Source organism: Ips typographus, unplaced genomic scaffold (genome assembly GCF_016097725.1).
Source record: "Ips typographus isolate SLU unplaced genomic scaffold, UJ_Ityp_2.0 IpsContig76, whole genome shotgun sequence".
NCBI classification, from domain to species: Eukaryota; Metazoa; Arthropoda; class Insecta; order Coleoptera; family Curculionidae; genus Ips; species Ips typographus.
Genome location: NW_028098579.1, coordinates 340,001 through 360,000, shown reverse-complemented (window position 1 = coordinate 360,000; position 20,000 = coordinate 340,001). Strand labels below are relative to the sequence as shown.

Here is a 20,000-nt window from a genome sequence, read left to right as displayed (position 1 = left end):
TAGCCTTAGATGGAGTTTACCACCCACTTAGGGCTGCACTCTCAAGCAACCCGACTCTAAGGAGAGATCCTCTCGCTATCGGCAACGGTCGCTACGGGACTGGCACCCTCTATGGGCTATGGCCCCGTTCAAGAAGGACTTGGACGCGCCGCGCGATCTCGAGATAATGGACCCTCCCGAACACCACATTTCCCGGCGCCCGATGTCGGCCGCGGGATTCGGTGCTGGGCTCTTCCCTGTTCGCTCGCAGCTACTGAGGGAATCCTAGTTAGTTTCTTTTCCTCCGCTTAATAATATGCTTAAATTCAGCGGGTAGTCTCACCTGCTCTGAGGTCGAAAAAATAATATAATGTATTTTGGTGCGCCAAAATCGTTCGTACGCGTTTCGATCGCCAACGGACAAACTATCGCGTTCACACAAGACCGGACGAGCTTTTACAATCGAAGGCGACGCACTCCGATACCGCGTTTAAATCGTAGCATCGATCCGACGTCTTCTTCAACTCGTATCATAGAGATGATATCGGACACGACGATCGTTCCTACGTACGCGCTTCGGCAAAGCGTGCTAAGCCATTCCGCTCGTTCGTCATATAGTGTGTTGGATGTGTCGTCGGCGACGCGTACAAACGCGCGCTTTACGTTCGAAGCGATCGCTCGTCGGTTTAGCTAACGGAAGTCGTTTATTTCATCGTCCATCGCCGAAATCTACCGAGCGAGCTTTAAGATCGTCGAACCGCTATCGCGTTTTCGAACGTCGCACCTTATCGAACGCATCGCCTCATTATCGAGGCGTAGCGTCTCTTCGATTACGTGCGTCATACGTTCAACTCGCTCTGCGTGCGTTCGTCGTTTGTTGCGACGATCGAGCACCGAGCAGTCTTTAAAATAGACACGACCCTCAGCCAGGAGTGGTCCGGGAACAGAATCCGAGGACCGCAATGTGCGTTCGAATTGTCGATGTTCATGTGTCCTGCAGTTCACAAGTTGACGCGCAATTAGCTGCGTTCTTCATCGACCCACGAGCCAAGTGATCCACCGTTTAGGGTAATCTTTTAGAAAACGTTCGTTTTATAGCGACGAGTCGTCGTCGAGCGACGTGTATCGAAGCAAACGATTTACGGGTGACCATTGTTGGCAAAAAACGGACGCCTTTCGATACAGTTTCGTATACCGATTAAGCGCTCTTTCGTCGGACGTTTCTATCGCATATTAACGCCTGCCATATTATTCAAAAGGTAGGTGTTATTTTATTTATGCGTACGTCGCAAGAGCGCTACTTATCGGTAATAAAACACCGAAAGGCGCCCGCTTCGACGGAGAGACCGAACAGCGGTCCTTTAATCGTGCGCCGAAGCGTATCGACGGACGCGATCGTCTCGGGAGAGATTTTCTCTGCGTGCGGGCGTAAATCTTTAAACGTGCATACGCGCAGGAACTTTGATCGATCCGCACGGCCGCAGTACCCACACATACATAATCTCTCGTTTAGACCGAGTACGTTCGCGTTTTCAGAATTCCGTTAACGCTTGACGACGCTCTAGACCTCTCTTCTTCAAAGTCTCTCGTCGAAATGTTTAGACGTGTCGTTTCTTCACTCTATACGTTTGTCGTACACGTACGATACGTCGCGTACGTCATCGTCATTGTCGTCTTCTGTCTGTCTGTCTGTCACATTGCACTTCTACCAGCGAGGAGATGTGGCCACACTCTCTCGTCACACGTATTTCACTAACGGTGTCGAGTTTAGAGTGGTCATCTCTCTCGCATACGTACGAAGCGACGGACGACGACACTTGCGACGATGCAACGACAATGATTATGATGACGATAAACGTCGACGAACGTCGAACGACAACACAGAGGAAGCTCGTTTCACGTTGCGACGCTCGCAATCCGATCAACGATGCCTACACGTTTCGATCGCGTATATACCGCTCCGCAAAACCACAAAACGTCAACCAGTTCGATTGGCAACCGCATTCCACAGCGACGAACTTACTCGTTATCGGCACATCAAAATAACGTGCGATTCTACGAGTTTAATTGTCGTCGACCGGAAACCGGACCTTCGATACGGACGTTCTTACAACGGTCGGAGCACGCGTTCGCGTGTTTTGGTCGACACCACACAGAATAATGCGAGCCGAAGCAGCTTAGTTCAAAATTTCAGAAGAGTCTAAGTGAGAGAGCTAGAGAAAGAGAGAAAGATAAATCGTTTCAATGCGATCGCAACAATACTCTCCCCTCCTCACCCCGAAGACTCTTCAAACGTGTAATTTAATCACACTGTAATGATCCTTCCGCAGGTTCACCTACGGAAACCTTGTTACGACTTTTACTTCCTCTAAATGATCAAGTTTGGTCATCTTCCCAGACACATCGACGACGCCGAAACGCCATCGCGTATCGGTCCGAAGACCTCACTAAATCATTCAATCGGTAGTAGCGACGGGCGGTGTGTACAAAGGGCAGGGACGTAATCAACGCGAGCTTATGACTCGCGCTTACTGGGAATTCCTCGTTCATGGGGAACAATTGCAAGCCCCAATCCCTAGCACGAAGGAGGTTCAGCGGGTTACCCGGGCCACTCGGCCAGGGAGGACACGCTGATTCCTTCAGTGTAGCGCGCGTGCGGCCCAGAACATCTAAGGGCATCACAGACCTGTTATTGCTCAATCTCGTGCGGCTAGAAGCCGCCTGTCCCTCTAAGAAGAAATGTTTGTACGCCGACAGTAAAAACCGAGCACGACAACGAAGCGAACCCCGAAGCCGGCCGGCCTTTAGGATGTCAAAATACGCCTAGTTAGCAGGCTAGAGTCTCGTTCGTTATCGGAATTAACCAGACAAATCGCTCCACCAACTAAGAACGGCCATGCACCACCACCCACCGAATCAAGAAAGAGCTCTCAATCTGTCAATCCTTCCGGTGTCCGGGCCTGGTGAGGTTTCCCGTGTTGAGTCAAATTAAGCCGCAGGCTCCACTCCTGGTGGTGCCCTTCCGTCAATTCCTTTAAGTTTCAGCTTTGCAACCATACTTCCCCCGGAACCCAAAAGCTTTGGTTTCCCGGAAGCTGCCCGCCGAGTCATCGGAGGAACGTCGGCGGATCGCTAGCTGGCATCGTTTAAAGTTAGAACTAGGGCGGTATCTGATCGCCTTCGAACCTCTAACTTTCGTTCTTGATCAATGAAAGCGTTTTTGGCAAATGCTTTCGCTTCTGTCCGTCTTGCGACGATCCAAGAATTTCACCTCTAACGTCGCAATACGAATGCCCCCATCCGTTCCTATTAATCATTACCTCGGGGTTCCGAAAACCAACAAAATAGAACCGAGGTCCTATTCCATTATTCCATGCACACAGTATTCAGGCGAAGTTTTAGCCTGCTTTAAGCACTCTAATTTGTTCAAAGTAAACGTGCCGGCCCACCTCGACACTCAATGAAGAGCACCGCGGCAGGATTGAGTTGGGCCGCCCTCGCGAGCTAAGCCCACCGGCAGGACGTCTCGCGACTCGCCAGTTAACACCGCGGACGATGAACCAGCGGCGCGAGACACAAATTCGACTACGAGCTTTTTAACCGCAACAACTTTAATATACGCTATTGGAGCTGGAATTACCGCGGCTGCTGGCACCAGACTTGCCCTCCAATTGATCCTCGTTAAAGGGTTTAGAGTGTACTCATTCCGATTACGGGGCCTCGGATGAGTCCCGTATCGTTATTTTTCGTCACTACCTCCCCGTGCCGGGAGTGGGTAATTTGCGCGCCTGCTGCCTTCCTTGGATGTGGTAGCCGTTTCTCAGGCTCCCTCTCCGGAATCGAACCCTGATTCCCCGTTACCCGTTACAACCATGGTAGGCGCAGAACCTACCATCGACAGTTGATAAGGCAGACATTTGAAAGATGCGTCGCCGGTGCTAGGACCGTGCGATCAGCGTAAAGTTATTCAGAGTCACCAAGTTGTACGATGACGAGCGAACCCGCCACCGATTGGTTTTGATCTAATAAAAGCACTCCTTCCGTCTCCGGTCGGAGCTCTGTTTGCATGTATTAGCTCTAGAATTACCACAGTTATCCAAGTAAGTGTGGGTACGATCTAAGGAACCATAACTGATTTAATGAGCCTTTCGCGGTTTCACCTTAATTTGGCTTGTACTGAGACATGCATGGCTTAATCTTTGAGACAAGCATATGACTACTGGCAGGATCAACCAGGGAGCTGTTCTTATCCATCGAAACGTTGCGCTAGAGCGAGCGAGCGATCGATCGTGCCGTCTCGTGCCGAGTCGTCGAGTCTGTGTTGTACCAGTCATATCGTATAAAGGATCGTCACAACAAGCTTATTCTTCTCTGTCAACCAACGACCTGCACGGGTGGTTTAAGACTAGATAGAAAAGAGATAGACGATCGACCATATAGACGATGGCGACAACGACGACGACTACGACAACAATAACAACAATGACGTCGCTCTGCTATTACTCGTGACATACGTTCGACGAACAGCGTCCCACTACTACGACAAATCATGACACGACAAAATTAAAGCGAGTTTTTAGAAAATAGTTTCTTACTCGCCTTTACACTTTGTCGTTAACGCCATATTATTATCGTAGTAGAGAAGACGTCGACAAAAAAGGAACGAAGCGTTCCTGGCGTGATTTGTGCGTCAAGAAGCGGATATGAACCGTTCGAGATGCCACGCTCGGTAAACATACGTCGCCTTTAAGTCGAAACTCTTTTGTAGTCGTATATACATTGGCGTCGTCTCGATACTAGCAATTTTAAGAGAAGGCGACAGACACGACGCATTATCATTATCGACATGTGTAACGTCGACGACAACTACTTAGAATACGACGACGTTTGTTCGATGCCTCGATTTTTATGTAATCGGTGGGTCATCGTCATCATCGCTACTTTCTAAGATCATCGTTATCGTCGTTTTATCGTTTGTCAACTACTTCTGCATCTTTGTGTGTCTGTATATGCGCTTCAACACTGCCAGAAATTATCGGTCGACACATCGAACATACGACTAGAGTTTTCGTCTTTTTTCGGTGATTATATACAATAATTCGTCGTTACGACTCCGTCAACAAACGCGTTTTTATTTACCGAATATGCAGCCCAGCCCTTTCGCTTCCGCATGTACGATACGCAGAAAGAGACGCTGCTTTCGGATACGCGTATTAACGTAAAACGTCGCTCGACATCTGACCTCACGACATTCTCTCGACCCTTCGCTAGATTGAAAGCGACACGGGAATCTCGAAAGATCGTTACGTCTATATTAAAAATATTCTCGCTCGGAACGTAGAGAGTTATCGCAAATGTTAAAGCACTCTTCCGGATTCTAAAAAAGAAAACGGCATTCGTGCTATGGTTTAATCGCATTTGGACCGTAACGCATACCACGCTCACCGAGTCCGCGATCTCGCTGTAGGAACTGTTCCGAAAATTCAGCGCGTCGGCTATCTCCCCAAAAAGCGAGAAGAAATACGTCCGCCGCATCGAAAAGAAACGGAACTCGGAAGGGGCTCGAGTAGTCTATATCGTCGACCAGTCACACGAAGAATCCGACGAACGAAACTTTTAATTCACATAATTAACAATCGCTATCGGAAATCAACGGACTTAGAGGACCCACTCGCTTCCAGGCGGGAGACCAGTCGCAGACCGGAAACTCCACGTTAAAGCGACCGGAGTTTATATCGCGACTCCGGCCGGAAGTCAGGCGCCTAACCCTTTCGATTGCACGTCCGGCCGTCTGGCTCGATCCGAACTATACCGTCGATGGGTAGTCTCGCTTCGGTCGATCGTCACATTTTTCGATCGATTTTCGGGTTATATGTTACTTAATCGATAAGGGGGCGTAAAAATAAAGGGTTGTAAAAACGATTATTAACGGAACGTAAAAAGGTAAGGGCACGTATATTGTTATCACGTCCAATCTCCAAAAAAGCAGATAAGGATAGGATCGTAAAAAGGTAAGGGGACGTATATTGTTATCACGTCCAATCTCCAAAAAAGCAGATAAGTAACGTATCGTAAAAAGGTAAGGGCACGTATATTGTTATCACGTCCAATCTCCAAAAAAGCAGATAAGGATAGGATCGTAAAAAGGTAAGGGCACGTATATTGTTATCACGTCCAATCTCCAAAAAAGCAGATAAGGATAGGATCGTAAAAAGGTAAGGGCACGTATATTGTTATCACGTCCAATCTCCAAAAAAGCAGATAAGGATAGGATCGTAAAAAGGTAAGGGCACGTATATTGTTATCACGTCCAATCTCCAAAAAAGCAGATAAGTAACGTATCGTAAAAAGGTAAGGGCACGTATATTGTTATCACGTCCAATCTCCAAAAAAGCAGATAAGGATAGGATCGTAAAAAGGTAAGGGCACGTATATTGTTATCACGTCCAATCTCCAAAAAAGCAGATAAGTAACGTATCGTAAAAAGGTAAGGGCACGTATATTGTTATCACGTCCAATCTCCAAAAAAGCAGATAAGTAACGTATCGTAAAAAGGTAATGGCACGTATATTGTTATCACGTCCAATCTCCAAAAAAGCAGATAAGTAACGTATCGTAAAAAGGTAAGGGCACGTATATTGTTATCACGTCCAATCTCCAAAAAAGCAGATAAGTAACGTATCGTAAAAAGGTAAGGGCACGTATATTGTTATCACGTCCAATCTCCAAAAAAGCAGATAAGTAACGTATCGTAAAAAGGTAAGGGCACGTATATTGTTATCACGTCCAATCTCCAAAAAAGCAGATAAGGATAGGATCGTAAAAAGGTAAAGGGCACGTATATTTTTATCACGTCCAATTACCACATAAACAGATAAGAAACGGATCGTAAAAAGGTGTGATACCGCGTCTCCGGCCGATAAAAAAACGAAGGGTTACGGAGCGGAGAAGTGCACACGGAAGTGATACCGCGTCTCCGGCCGGTAATCAGTCGCCAAACTTTTTTAACTTTTACTAAAGGCAAGAACTCGTAATGTAATACATTACGTATATCGTTGATGTAACATTCGATTATTGTTGAACAATGTCAATTGTGATGGTAAACGGCGGGACTAGCTATGATTCTCTTAATAGCATCACACGATAATAAAGCAAAACATGTAATTGTAACTAACATTGATTAAGCCTTTAATAAATTTTAAATCTAACGTATTAATCTTTCGCTTTTTCAAACTTGTGGTTCTGAAAAGAACCTTTTGTTATATGAGTCGTAGACTCCAGTAGCCGATATGTACCTGATAACATAGTATGTACGACGAGATCTGCGACACGTATCGGACGTAGCAGTTGCATTCTTGCAGCCGAAAACCAACCACGGCGTCAACCACGACAAATTACTTCTTCTTTTTGGGTGAAGTCGTTTTTTTCGCCTTGGCAGCGGCAGTAGACTTTGCGGTTTTTGGTTTGGGAGCTTTCGGTTTTTTGGTCGGTCCAGCTTTGTTTGATTTCTTCGCCTTGGAAGGAGATTTCTTCGGCGTAGTAGCGGTCACGGTAACGGTTGCAACTTGGGCGGCAGTTTTCTTAGCCGCTGCTTTCTTTTCGGACGGAGCGGCACGACTTTTCGTCGTAGTAGTCGAAACTGCTACGGCGGCGGTTTTCTTTTCAGCTCCAGCGGCGGCGGCGGCGGCAGCAGCAGCAGATTTTTTCGTCCTAACAACCGTTTTTGATTTCACTTTTTCACTGATCGGTTTCGAAGGCGATTTTTTACTAGCCGCCTTTTTCGTAACTTTTTTCTTTTCTGCGCTAGCAGGTTGTTTTGCCGATCCCGAACCGACAGCGGACAATTTAAACGATCCCGACGCTCCCTTACCTTTCGTTTGCACTAGCGCACCGTTCGCTACGGCCGCTTTCAGATATTTTTTGATAAATGGGGCTACTTTTTCCGCGTCCACTTTATAGTTGGCAGCTATGTATTTCTTGATGGCCTGCAGTGATGATCCACCACGCTCTTTCAATCCCTTGATAGCGTTCGTTACCATTTCTGAAGTCGGAGGATGGCTCGGCTTCGAACGGGGATTTTTCGTTTTTTTTTCCTTTTTCGACGGCGAACTAGCCGGCGGAGTGGATGCTACAGGCGCTGCGTCGTTATCGGCCATGATACGAACGAATAAAAAAACACTCGATATAGAAAAAACACAAAACAAACACAGACCGACGATCGTACGTGCTAAAGACAATGGTTTACTGCGAAATGAGAGAGAAAAATGTTTGCGTCGACTTTTGTTTAGGGGTCGTGCGGAGTACGGAACGGTGCGCCTCCGTCAGCCGACACGGTTCGACGTCGTTTATGCCGCCTGTATGTTACTCAAGTTGGTTTCTAGTCGATTATTTTAATATAGAAAAACGCATTTTTCACTTAATCGTCGTTCGAAAACTTTTCCAAAACTATAAGCTACAAGATAGGCGGGCTCTGTACTATGTCCGATTACGATATTAATGTAAAATATCGCTTGGAAAGTGACCAGTCTCGCTATTCCTAAACACTTTCGTACTTTACTTGAACAAAAATATAATAAAATAAACGTTTATTGACGTTTTTTAGCCATTAATAAGTGCAATCGTTCATATTCTCACGTGCAAAACGAACGCAAACGTAGTAGTATACGCCTTAATTGAAAAAAAAATGTTTAACCGGTCGCATGTCGCCACAGAATTTGCACCGTCAAAACTAACTCGAGTTTCGGTTCAACATTGTCTTTTTCGTTATGATTTTTCTTCTATACCTACGCAACGCAATAAACGTATAGAAACGATATATTATATTTATCCGTTTCGGTCGGGCAGAAAATTTACAAATGTACGCGGCTTCCTTTTGCCATTTAATATCGTAATATGCTATTATTAAGTAACCAATTGATTTTGTTCGTTTTCTAACACAAAACGCAAAAGAAAAAAAAAAACCTTTCCAACAAAGTAGGTAGGTATGTGTACACTCATTGAACGTTTGCCAACTAAAAACACGAAGGAAAAACAAAAACAATCACACAAGTGGTCAGGAGGTGGTAGGTATGTACCTTAAGTAACCGATTTTGTTCGTTTTCTAACACAAAACGCAAAAGAAAAAAAAAAACCTTTCCAACAAAGTAGGTAGGTATGTGTATACTCATTGAACGTTTGCCAACTAAAAACACGAAGGAAAAACAAAAACAATCACACAAGTGGTCAGGAGGTGGTAGGTATGTACCTTAAGTAACCGATTTTGTTCGTTTTCTAACACAAAACGCAAAAGAAAAAAAAAACCTTTCCAACAAAGTAGGTAGGTATGTGTATACTCATTGATCGTTTGCCAACTAAAAACACGAAGGAAAAACAAAAACAATCAATCACACAACATAAGGGGTCAGGAGGTGGTAGGTATGTACCTTAAGTAACCGATTTTGTTCGTTTTCTTACACAAAACTTGAACAAAACCATAAGCAACCCCACACAACAAAGGTATGTACCTCAAGTAAAACGATGTTTCTTTTTTTTTAAGGTTTGTGGTTCTTAAAAGAACCGATTTTTTTTTTGCAATCAGCACGGCAGAGACGTCATTATCATGCATGGGCATTAATTAATTATCAAAAATAACAGTTTATTTAACCTCCAAAACCGTACAGAGTACGTCCCTGTCGTTTTAAAGCGTAAACGACGTCCATAGCGGTGACAGTTTTCCTTTTGGCGTGTTCAGTGTAGGTGACCGCATCTCTGATCACGTTTTCCAAGAAAACTTTTAGCACACCACGAGTTTCCTCGTAAATCAAACCTGATATACGTTTTACTCCACCACGTCGAGCCAATCGTCTAATAGCTGGCTTCGTAATACCTTGGATGTTATCACGAAGAACTTTACGATGACGTTTTGCGCCACCTTTACCCAATCCTTTTCCTCCTTTACCACGTCCAGTCATTTTGTAAAGCTTTTAATAATACTCTTACACACACAAAAACACAAAAAACACCAATGGACACGACAACGACGAGCACGTTACTGCAACAAGGTACGCCGAGAACTGATCGAGAACTCCGACGTCGACCCGGTTTTGTTTCCTTCGCTAAGCTCCGCCCCCTTTGTACTGTTTCGACCAATCGGCGCCAGAGCCGACCCAACAAAACCGGAGCTCGATATCTCGACGCGTCAGACAGTGCCTAATCGCGTTCGAGTGCGTATCGTTAGTGATTTATCTAAAATAACAATAAAATGGCCCGTACAAAGCAGACCGCGCGTAAATCTACTGGAGGAAAGGCTCCAAGGAAACAACTGGCCACTAAGGCGGCCCGAAAAAGTGCTCCCGCTACGGGTGGCGTGAAAAAACCTCATCGTTACAGGCCCGGAACCGTAGCTCTGCGTGAAATTCGTCGCTACCAGAAGAGTACCGAATTGTTAATCAGGAAATTACCATTTCAACGTCTAGTCAGAGAAATCGCCCAGGATTTCAAGACCGACTTGCGATTCCAAAGTTCCGCCGTAATGGCACTGCAAGAAGCGAGCGAAGCTTATCTCGTCGGTTTATTCGAAGACACTAACCTTTGCGCCATTCACGCCAAAAGGGTGACCATCATGCCGAAGGACATCCAATTGGCACGACGCATCAGAGGTGAACGAGCTTAAATTTGAACGAGACACCTTCCAAAACCCGTAACGACGATTTATTGACGTGAACAAACGACAACAAAAAAAAAAAACGGTTCTTTTAAGAACCACAACATACTTGACGTGATTGAAAGTCGTTTTTACAATCTTATTTCTACCAATTTATTTTATTATAACACTTTTTGTTGTGGTACAGTGTGTATAGGTATATAGGTATACTAATTAAGTACAAGTAGGATCACAGTGGTGTGTATTGTATCAAAGCTGAGAGATAATACATACTCAGATAGGTTAGTTTTTTACTATCCCATCCTTATCTGCTTTTTTGGAGATTGGACACGATAACAATATACGTGCCCTTACCTTTTTTTACGATCCGTTACTTATCAGCTCTTTTGGATATTGGACATGATAACAATATACGTGCCCTTACCTTTTTACGATCCTATCCTTATCTGCTTTTTTGGAGATTGGACACGATAACAATATACGTGCCCTTACCTTTTTTTACGATCCGTTACTTATCAGCTCTTTTGGAGATTGGACATGATAACAATATACGTGCCCTTACCTTTTTACGATCCTATCCTTATCTGCTTTTTTGGAGATTGGACGTGATAACAATATACGTGCCCTTACCTTTTTACGATCCGTTACTTATCTGCTTTTTTGGTAATTGGACGTGATAACAATATACGTGCCCTTACCTTTTTACGATCCGTTACTTATCGTGACGTGATTGAAAGTCGTTTTTACAATCTTATTTCTACCAATATCAGTAGAAATTGCACTCGGTGCGGGTTTTATTTAGATACTGACTGAATTCACTATTTCTCAGTCGGTGAAATAAATCGATTTATGATCATTCCGACAAAGTTCGAAAAACGTGACTTTATAAAATATCAGTATCTTACGCCGATAAGCACGTTTTGACCTATATTTCTTATCTAGATCGGAAAAGACCGATAAGCACGTTTTGATCGATATTTCTTGTCTAGATCGGAAAAGACCGAAAAGCACGTTTTGACCAATATTTGTTATCTAGATCGAAAAACACCGATAAGCACGTTTTGACCGATATTTCTTATCTAACAGAATAGGTCGTATATAAACGAAATTCTTTTTTTTTAGTTCAACATTTTTGTGGCTCTGAGAAGAGCCGATTTTGTTGTTGGTTTTTTTTTTAATACAGGATAGTGTACCTACGGTCGAAAAACTATTTACTTGGAGCTAGTGTATTTCGTGACGGCTTTTGTTCCTTCACTGACTGCGTGTTTGGCTAACTCACCGGGCAATAACAGCCTGACGGCAGTCTGAATTTCTCTGCTCGTGATGGTCGATCTTTTGTTGTAGTGGGCCAATCGAGAAGCTTCAGCAGCAATCCGTTCGAAAATATCGTTGACGAACGAGTTCATAATGGACATGGCTTTACTCGAAATTCCAGTGTCGGGATGTACTTGTTTCAATACCTTGTAAATGTAGATAGCGTAGCTTTCCTTCCTCCTGCGCTTTTTCTTTTTGTCGCTTTTCGAAATGTTTTTCTGGGCCTTGCCGGCCTTCTTTGCTGCTTTACCGCTAGTTTTCGGTGGCATGGTTCTTTTTACTAGTGACGAATCACAAACAGACAAACAAAACTCACAAAAATTGACAAAACAACACACGACACGACAAGACGCTCGAATACAGACTGAACGTGAACGGCGCGCCATTATTTATGACTTTAAAGCGGTCTCAGATAAGCGAGTTAAGCAAGATTACTGCTTTTTACTCTCCCATCGCTGTAGACCAAAAGGAAAGGTCTGGAAGAAGACTCCGATAACAAAACTGCCATTTCCCTTTCGGGAATGTCAGAGTTGCAACGGCGTCTCCTGTCCTGGGTAAGGAGATGCCCCGGCTGACAGCGGGGCTCTTCTGCGCTCTTCTTGTCTTGCTTTTTTCTTTCTTCGTCAGCTGGTCTTCCTGGTGGAGGTCTTGGCATATTTTTGGATGTTCAATTGGTTAGTGAGCTAACCATTTTACATCCAAGAATATTTGTGAGGAGTTTGGATCGGAGGAGTGGAGGTCGATTTCCTTACCCTAGGCTTTTGGGCCGGCGGGGGGAAATCTGGGAGGTGTAGTCAGCGCCCGGTTAACACCGAGTTAACTACGGATTGGGTTATACCCAAGTTTTGAGAATAAATTCTCGCCACCCGGGGGGAAAGTCTTGTAGGAGGGGGGGGTCCTCATCTTGGTTGGATGGTCTTGGCTGTCACCTGTAACTAAACAGAACGATTAATAAAATACTAACCTCAAGATTGAGGTTAGGGTTTCATCGGGTGTTTATCGTCAAATCCGGGAGGTTGTCATAATCGGGTGTTCAGCGCTGTCATCTATCGTCCAGCAGCTGATGTCGTGGCCGTTTGTGGGGGGCTTCCATTTCTGGATCGTAGTCTATCGCAGCTCTGATGAGTGGATTCTGGTGTTCTGCCATTATTGCAAAGAGTTTTTGGGCGTGCTCTTTGATTATGACTGTCGCTGTCTTGTATTTGAGATCTCTGGTGATGGTGTCGTTTCTGACATACCACGGGGCGTCGACTGCTGCTCTTAGCGCTATGTTTTCCACTGCTTGAAGGCGTTTCAAGTGGGATTTCGCTGCGTAGCCCCAGGCCGCGGAGGCGTACGTAAGGTGCGGTTGGATGATCGTCCTGATGAGAGTCAGCTTAGTCTTTACGCTGGTTTTGTTGTTTCTACCGATGACTGGGTAGAGTTGAGCCCGGGCAAGCTTTGCTTTCGCCCGAGCTTTTTCGGTGTGACACTTCCATGTTAGTGTCTTGTCTAGTTCTACTCCGAGGTATGTCGCGGTGTTGCGCCATGGAATTTCCTCCTCTTGGACTTGGAGGTTGGTTTCTGGTCTTATTTTTCGCCTCTTGGTAAACATGATGGCTTGTGTTTTGGCGGCGTTTAGCTGTATTTTCCATCTGGCGCACCACTTTTCCAGAGTCTCGATTTCGCTTTGGAGTTTTCTGGTGAGTAGCCTGGCATTTCTGGATTTGACCAGTATTGCGGTGTCGTCGGCGTATAATGCCAGGTTGCTTCCTGCCGCGCGCGGTATATCGCTGTTGTAGATATTGTACAGGAATGGTGAGAGGACTGCCCCCTGCGGTACCCCTGCTGCCATCTCTCTGTATGTGGAGAAGACGCCTTCTGTCTTGACTCTAAATCGTCGCGCGTTCAGGAATGACTTCACCAGTTTAACTTGGCTGGTTGGGAAACCGGCGTCCAGCATCTTGATGAGTAGTCCTTTGTGCCAGACGCGATCGAAGGCTTTCGATACGTCTAACAGGACTGCTCCAGTTGCTACCTTGTTGTTGAATCCACTGGTAATGAACTCAACCATTCGGAGGACTTGTTGTTCTGTCGAGTGGCCGTGTCTGAATCCGAACTGTTCATCTGGGATGATCTTCAGTTCTTCTTCGGTCTCTTTGAGCCTTTTTAGGATGACTATTTCTGCTAGTTTCCCCATACATGGCAAAAGGCTGATTGGCCGATAGTTCTGGGGAAATAGGTGGTCTTTGTCTGGTTTTGGAAACAAAATCACATCTGCCGCTTTCCATCTGTCCGGAAAGTACTGCAGTCGCAGCGCCGCGTTGATAATGTTGGTTAGGGCGACTAGTGGTTGTCTTGGCAGTTTTTTGAGCGGTATGTTTCCAATCCCATCGCATCCTGGTGCCTTACGTGGATTTAGGCTCCGTAGTATGTCTCGGAGCTCTTCAGGCGAGGCGTGTCGGATTTGGGTGTTGTCCGGCAGCCTGTTGATGTTTCTGGCTCTTCTTTCGACTTCGGTTTCCCATTGCTCGGCTTCAAGATCGTCAGTGTCGTTTTCTTGAAACTGTCGCTCCAGGCAGTCAGCGAATGTTTCTGCTTTGTCCTCGTTCAGGTAAACAATCCCGTTTTGTCCATGCAGAGGCGGAATTGGCTTTCTCTTTTTCTTTAGCGCTCTGCATGTTTTCCAGACGCTGCGGTCTTGCGCGTTCAGCGTTTCTAGGTGTTCCTGCCACTGCTTGTCTCGGTGTTCTTGCAGGGCGGCCTTTACCCTCCTGTTTAGTTGGTTCAGGAGGTTTCTGTCGGCGGGATCGTTTGTCCTGATTGCGGTTCTTTTCGCTCGTCTCCTTTCCCGGATAAGCTGTTTTGTAGCTTCTGGTATACCAGCAAGGTAGTTGTTGATTATTGGCCGGCGTTTTGTGGTGGTGCTGGCCTCTATCGCTGCTTTTATGGCGTTTTCCAGTGCTAAAATAGCATCTTCGATTTCCTGACGGTGTTCGAGTCGAGGAATCGGTGGAAAATCTCGCTGCAGGATTTCTCTGTATTTTTCCCAGTCTGTTGTTCTGCTGGTGAATGTCGCTTCTTGCTGGTTTTCCTTTTCGCCCAGTGTTAGGAGGACTGGATTGTGGTCGGACGAACCTTCATTTGTGGCTGTGATTTCTAGGCCCATTGCAGGATTGCGAATGAGCGCAAAATCAATCACGTCGTTTACTCCGTTGTTACTGAAGTGCGTGGGTTCGACCGGTGCTAGCACGTCTACGTCCTCTCTACGTTCCAGGAAAGTTTCGAGCTCTGTCCCTCTTCTGTTGTGTCTCCTGCAGTTCCACTGCTCCGATTTAGCGTTGAAATCACCAATGGCAACGTGTTGTCCTCGTTGTCTACGAAACAGGATGATTTCCAGATCGTTTTCTTCAAGTTGCTCCCGCGGGGGTTGATAGCAGGAGCAAATCCTGAGCGTTCCTGCTGAGGTTGCGATTTCAACTGCGACTGCTTCCATTGTAGTGGTGTCTAATGGAGGCAGCTCGGCATGTGGAATGGAGCGTTTCACTAGCAGGGCGACGCCTCCTGCTGGGCGTCGAGCGGTTACTCTGTCCCTCCTGTAGACAGCATATCCTGGGATCCCGAATTGGTCTGTTAACCGTAAGTGCGTCTCCTGTATGGCGGCGACGTCCACTTCTAGGCGTAATAAAATTTCCGCTAGTTCGGTTTTCCGGGTCTTGATGCCATTGATGTTCCATGACATTATCTGCAGGAATGATGCTGTCCGGTGTGCGAACATTTAGTTCGTCTTATTCATTGGCGGCAGTTGCGCGAAAAATGTACTCATGGCGGAGTACATTTGTTGCATCTGCTGCATCATGGCGGTAAAGTCCATGATTGGTTGGGCAGGAGGGGCGACGGGCTTTTGTCTCGGAGCTCCGCTGTTGGTTTTTCCAGCTTTCGCCGCGTCGGCGAAGCTTTTGCCGCTCTGGCGGGCCGACGCCGCTGGTTTCGCCGCTGGCGCTGTTCTTGGGGTTTGTTTGGTCGGCGCTGGTTTTTGGATAACCGCGGCGTATCTTGCGCACCCTCGGTAACTGGCGGGGTGTTGTCCGTTGCAGTTCGCACATTTCGCTGGAGTATCGCGTGATTTCTGGCATTCTGCGGAATGGTGGTTTCCGCCGCATTTCACGCATTTTGGCGCTGCGGTGCAGTATCCTTGCGAATGTCCGAATTGCTGGCAACGGTGACATTGGCTCGGCCCTGTTGGCTGACGCTGCGGCTCGATTCTGATGACCAAGTGGCAGCATCGGTTGATTTGGAAAAGCTTGTCTTTTTGTTCTTTGGTGGTCTGAACAAGGACTAGCGGCAATGGCTGTTTGCTTCGTCGGTTGCGCATGCGCTGGACTGACGCTGCGGTTACTCCTTGATTGGCAAGATCGATGGTAATTTCCTCACACGTAATGTTGAGTGGCAGTCCTCTAATTACGGCTCTGGCGGTTTTGTCTTCCGGGAGAGCGTATGTGTGGAATTCCTTCTTGTCCTCGTTTAGCATTTTAGCTAGGGAGCGATAGTCATTTGGCGTCGCCGGGGTGATGGCGAGGCCTACGCCGGTCATTTTGGCTTTGTTGTAATTGATCTTCCTGTCTCTGATTTTGTTACAGACGGCAGTCCAATCATTAGCGTTTTTTAGGACGATTGGTGGCACTTTGGGGGTTTTTTCTATCTCTGTTGCAACGGGCGTTTCGTCGGCCGAGCCTTCCACTTGCGTGGTCGGATTCACCAGCTTTTGCTGGCTACTCCTCGGTGTCTCCGAATCGCTCATTTGCATCTCCGATTCGCTTTCAGATTCCGATTTCTCGTTCTCTTGTTTTGGCCGTTTCCGTCCTTTTCTTTGTCCGGTGGTTTTTTCTTTGTCTTGTTGTCCATCTCTTATCTCTTTTAAGAGGATGGTCTGCTCCGCTAGGGTTTTCTCGAGGAATTCTACACGCTGCAGAAGTTGCTTGTTCTGCTCGCGTAGAAATTGCGTCAGTCCGTAAAGCTTTTCAGGGTCGTCTTTATATCGGTTGGCAAGACGCCCGGTATCCTCAATAGAAAGGTCACGCGACATTTTGGATTTCTCCAAGTGTGCCACGCTACCTTTGTTTGGGATTGAAACACGTGAAAGGATCACGTGTTTCCTTTGTTCTTGGTCGGTTTTTTCTTTGTTCGATGTCTTCTCGTGGTTTACACTAATGTTCTCCACTTCACTCACTACTCACTACACTACTACTCGTATGTCGCGCACTACTATACTGTTCGTGGTTCACTTATGTTTAATTCGTGTTGAAAAACACAAAGTAAACAAAGAAAACGCACAAGTTCACTCAATCGCTTCGGGTAGGTTCGGGTGTCGCCGTCGGCTGGTCCGCTCCGTCTCGATGCTCGCTGTAAACTGAACGTGAACGGGTCTGGCGGCCGCCTTTTAACTGACGAGCGAGTCTGTTTACAAGCTCCGCCCACTCGGTTTTGTCGAACGGAGCGACGTGATTGGTCCGCCGCTTAGTATAAATATAGGCCAGTCGGGGACGACGGTATCAGTCTCGTACGTGCACTAGAAGGCAACGTTTACGTTTTTTTTGTGTCAAATCGAAAAAAAAAACAGTTTTTAACTATGTCCGGACGCGGTAAAGGTGGTAAAGTAAAGGGAAAGGCAAAGTCGCGTTCAAGTCGTGCGGGACTTCAGTTTCCGGTGGGACGTATTCATCGTTTGCTACGTAAGGGAAACTACGCCGAAAGAGTCGGAGCGGGAGCACCGGTGTATTTAGCGGCCGTCATGGAATATTTAGCCGCCGAAGTTCTCGAGTTGGCTGGAAACGCAGCAAGAGACAACAAAAAAACCAGAATAATTCCCCGACATTTGCAATTGGCGATCCGTAATGACGAAGAGTTGAACAAACTGTTATCGGGTGTGACAATAGCTCAGGGTGGTGTTCTTCCAAACATCCAAGCCGTTTTGTTGCCCAAGAAAACTGACAGCAAGACCAAGTAAGGTAATAACGGTTAGTTATTCAGTTATGTGAAAAAAATAAATAAACAACGGTCCTTTTAAGGACCACAACTTGTTTAGAAATTTGGAAATTCGTTTATTTGCTTATTTATCACACACAGACAACGTTATATTTTGGTACTTTTGAAAATGTCACGTGACATTGAAAAATACATATATATATAAGCTACCAGAGTCGGACTTCGATAGTTTTACGGTGAAATCAGGTCAAGGTCATAACTGTTCGATGAGGAAAGATAGAAGTTGTCATTAGCATTAATAATCCGGCGCTTTTGCCATTTTTTTGCAAATGTTAGTGGATATTTCACCCGTCAATAGGGAACAAGAGTTGGACTTCGACGGTCGATATTTCGATAGTTTTACGGTGAAATCAGGTCAAGGTCATAACTGTTCGATGAGGAAAGATAGAAGTTGTCATTAGCATTAATAATCCGGCGCTTTTGCCATTTTTTTGCAAATGTTAGTGGATATTTCACCCGTCAATAGGGAACAAGAGTTGGACTTCGACGGTCGATATTTCGATTGTTTTACGGTGAAATCAGGTCAAGGTCACAACTGTTCGATGAGGAAAAATAGAAATTGTCATTAGCAATGATAATCCGGCGCTTTCGCCATTTTTTTGCAAATGTTAGTGGATATTTCACCCGTCAATAGGGAACAAGAGTTGGACTTCGACGGTCGATATTTCGATTGTTTTACGGTGAAATCAGGTCAAGGTCACAACTGTTCGATGAGGAAAAATAGAAATTGTCATTAGCAATGATAATCCGGCGCTTTCGCCATTTTTTTTTGCAAATGTTAGTGGATATTTCACCCGTCAATAGGGAACAAGAGTTGGACTTCGACGGTCGATATTTCGATTGTTTTACGGTGAAATCAGGTCAAGGTCATAATTGTTCGATGAGGAAAGATAGAAGTTGTCATTAGCAATAATAATCCGGCGCTTTCGCCAATTTTTTGCAAATGTTAGTGGATATTTCACCCGTCAATAGGGAACAAGAGTTGGACTTCGACGGTCGATATTTCGATTGTTTTACGGTGAAATCAGGTCAAGGTCACAACTGTTCGATGAGGAAAAATAGAAATTGTCATTAGCAATGATAATCCGGCGCTTTCGCCATTTTTTTGCAAATGTTAGTGGATATTTCACCCGTCAATAGGGAACAAGAGTTGGACTTCGACGGTCGATATTTCGATTGTTTTACGGTGAAATCAGGTCAAGGTCACAACTGTTCGATGAGGAAAAATAGAAATTGTCATTAGCAATGATAATCCGGCGCTTTCGCCATTTTTTTTTGCAAATGTTAGTGGATATTTCACCCGTCAATAGGGAACAAGAGTTGGACTTCGACGGTCGATATTTCGATTGTTTTACGGTGAAATCAGGTCAAGGTCATAATTGTTCGATGAGGAAAGATAGAAGTTGTCATTAGCAATAATAATCCGGCGCTTTCGCCAATTTTTTGCAAATGTTAGTGGATATTTCACCCGTCAATAGGGAACAAGAGTTGGACTTCGACGGTCGATATTTCGATTGTTTTACGGTGAAATCAGGTCAAGGTCATAACTGTTCGATGAGGAAAGATAGAAGTTGACATTAGCAATGATAATCCGGCGCTTTCGCCATTTTTTCGAAATATTCGTAGTTTTACAGTGTAATCAGTTAGTTCAAGGTCACAAATTTTCGTGATGGTAAGGTAGAATTATTGGTCATTAGCAACGATTATTTGGCGCCTTCGCCATTTTGTCAAGAATACAATGTATTTCGACTTTGAAAACGAGTGGTAAAAAAGGCGAACGATGAGAGAGACGTATTTTCTTTCTCAGCGTTCGCCATTTTGTCAAGAATACCATGTATTTCGACTTTGAAAACGAGTGGTAAAAAAGGCGAACGACGGAAAAGACACAATCGGGTCTTTATCCGCGTTCGCCATTTTGTCAACAATTTGCCATTATGGGGTCCAAAAAGTCCTAGAAAAAAAAGTCTAGAAAAAAAAGTCTAGAAAAAAAAGTCTAGAAAAAAAAGTCTAGAAAAAAAAGTCTAGAAAAAAAAGTCTAGAA

At 45.4% G+C, this 20,000-nt stretch overlaps 5 protein-coding genes and 3 non-coding genes across 8 annotated transcripts in view; 2 read left to right on the top strand and 6 right to left on the bottom strand.

Annotated features, from left to right (window-relative positions):
* Positions 1 to 336, bottom strand: part of LOC145739922 (large subunit ribosomal RNA) — a 3,989-nt gene extending 3,653 nt beyond the window's left edge. The window contains exon 1 of the ribosomal RNA XR_014181274.1: positions 1 to 336. This exon is cut by the window's left edge and continues 3,653 nt beyond it. This is a non-coding gene — a ribosomal RNA (large subunit ribosomal RNA).
* A 559-nt stretch (positions 337 to 895) lies between these two features.
* On the bottom strand, positions 896 to 1,050 carry LOC145739925 (5.8S ribosomal RNA). The gene has a single exon (XR_014181277.1). It is a non-coding gene; the product is annotated as a 5.8S ribosomal RNA (ribosomal RNA).
* A 1,242-nt stretch (positions 1,051 to 2,292) lies between these two features.
* Positions 2,293 to 4,218, bottom strand: LOC145739919 (small subunit ribosomal RNA). The gene has a single exon (XR_014181271.1). It is a non-coding gene; the product is annotated as a small subunit ribosomal RNA (ribosomal RNA).
* Positions 4,219 to 7,213: 2,995 nt separating this feature from the next.
* LOC145739873 (uncharacterized) lies at positions 7,214 to 8,248 on the bottom strand. Its single transcript, XM_081995212.1, has one exon. The coding sequence runs from the start codon at positions 8,133 to 8,135 to the stop codon at positions 7,374 to 7,376; it is 762 nt and encodes a 253-aa protein (XP_081851338.1). The 5' UTR covers positions 8,136 to 8,248; the 3' UTR covers positions 7,214 to 7,373.
* A 1,267-nt stretch (positions 8,249 to 9,515) lies between these two features.
* LOC145739877 (histone H4) lies at positions 9,516 to 10,046 on the bottom strand. The gene has a single exon (XM_081995216.1). The coding sequence runs from the start codon at positions 9,927 to 9,929 to the stop codon at positions 9,618 to 9,620; it is 312 nt and encodes a 103-aa protein (XP_081851342.1). The 5' UTR covers positions 9,930 to 10,046; the 3' UTR covers positions 9,516 to 9,617.
* A 96-nt stretch (positions 10,047 to 10,142) lies between these two features.
* On the top strand, positions 10,143 to 10,725 carry LOC145739875 (histone H3). Its single transcript, XM_081995214.1, has one exon. The coding sequence runs from the start codon at positions 10,220 to 10,222 to the stop codon at positions 10,628 to 10,630; it is 411 nt and encodes a 136-aa protein (XP_081851340.1). The 5' UTR covers positions 10,143 to 10,219; the 3' UTR covers positions 10,631 to 10,725.
* A 1,025-nt stretch (positions 10,726 to 11,750) lies between these two features.
* Positions 11,751 to 12,313, bottom strand: LOC145739874 (histone H2B). Its single transcript, XM_081995213.1, has one exon. It carries the CDS (start codon positions 12,202 to 12,204, stop codon positions 11,833 to 11,835), a length of 372 nt encoding a protein of 123 aa, XP_081851339.1. The 5' UTR covers positions 12,205 to 12,313; the 3' UTR covers positions 11,751 to 11,832.
* Positions 12,314 to 17,459: 5,146 nt separating this feature from the next.
* LOC145739876 (histone H2A) lies at positions 17,460 to 17,990 on the top strand. Its single transcript, XM_081995215.1, has one exon. The coding sequence runs from the start codon at positions 17,544 to 17,546 to the stop codon at positions 17,919 to 17,921; it is 378 nt and encodes a 125-aa protein (XP_081851341.1). The 5' UTR covers positions 17,460 to 17,543; the 3' UTR covers positions 17,922 to 17,990.
* Positions 17,991 to 20,000: the final 2,010 nt, after the last annotated feature.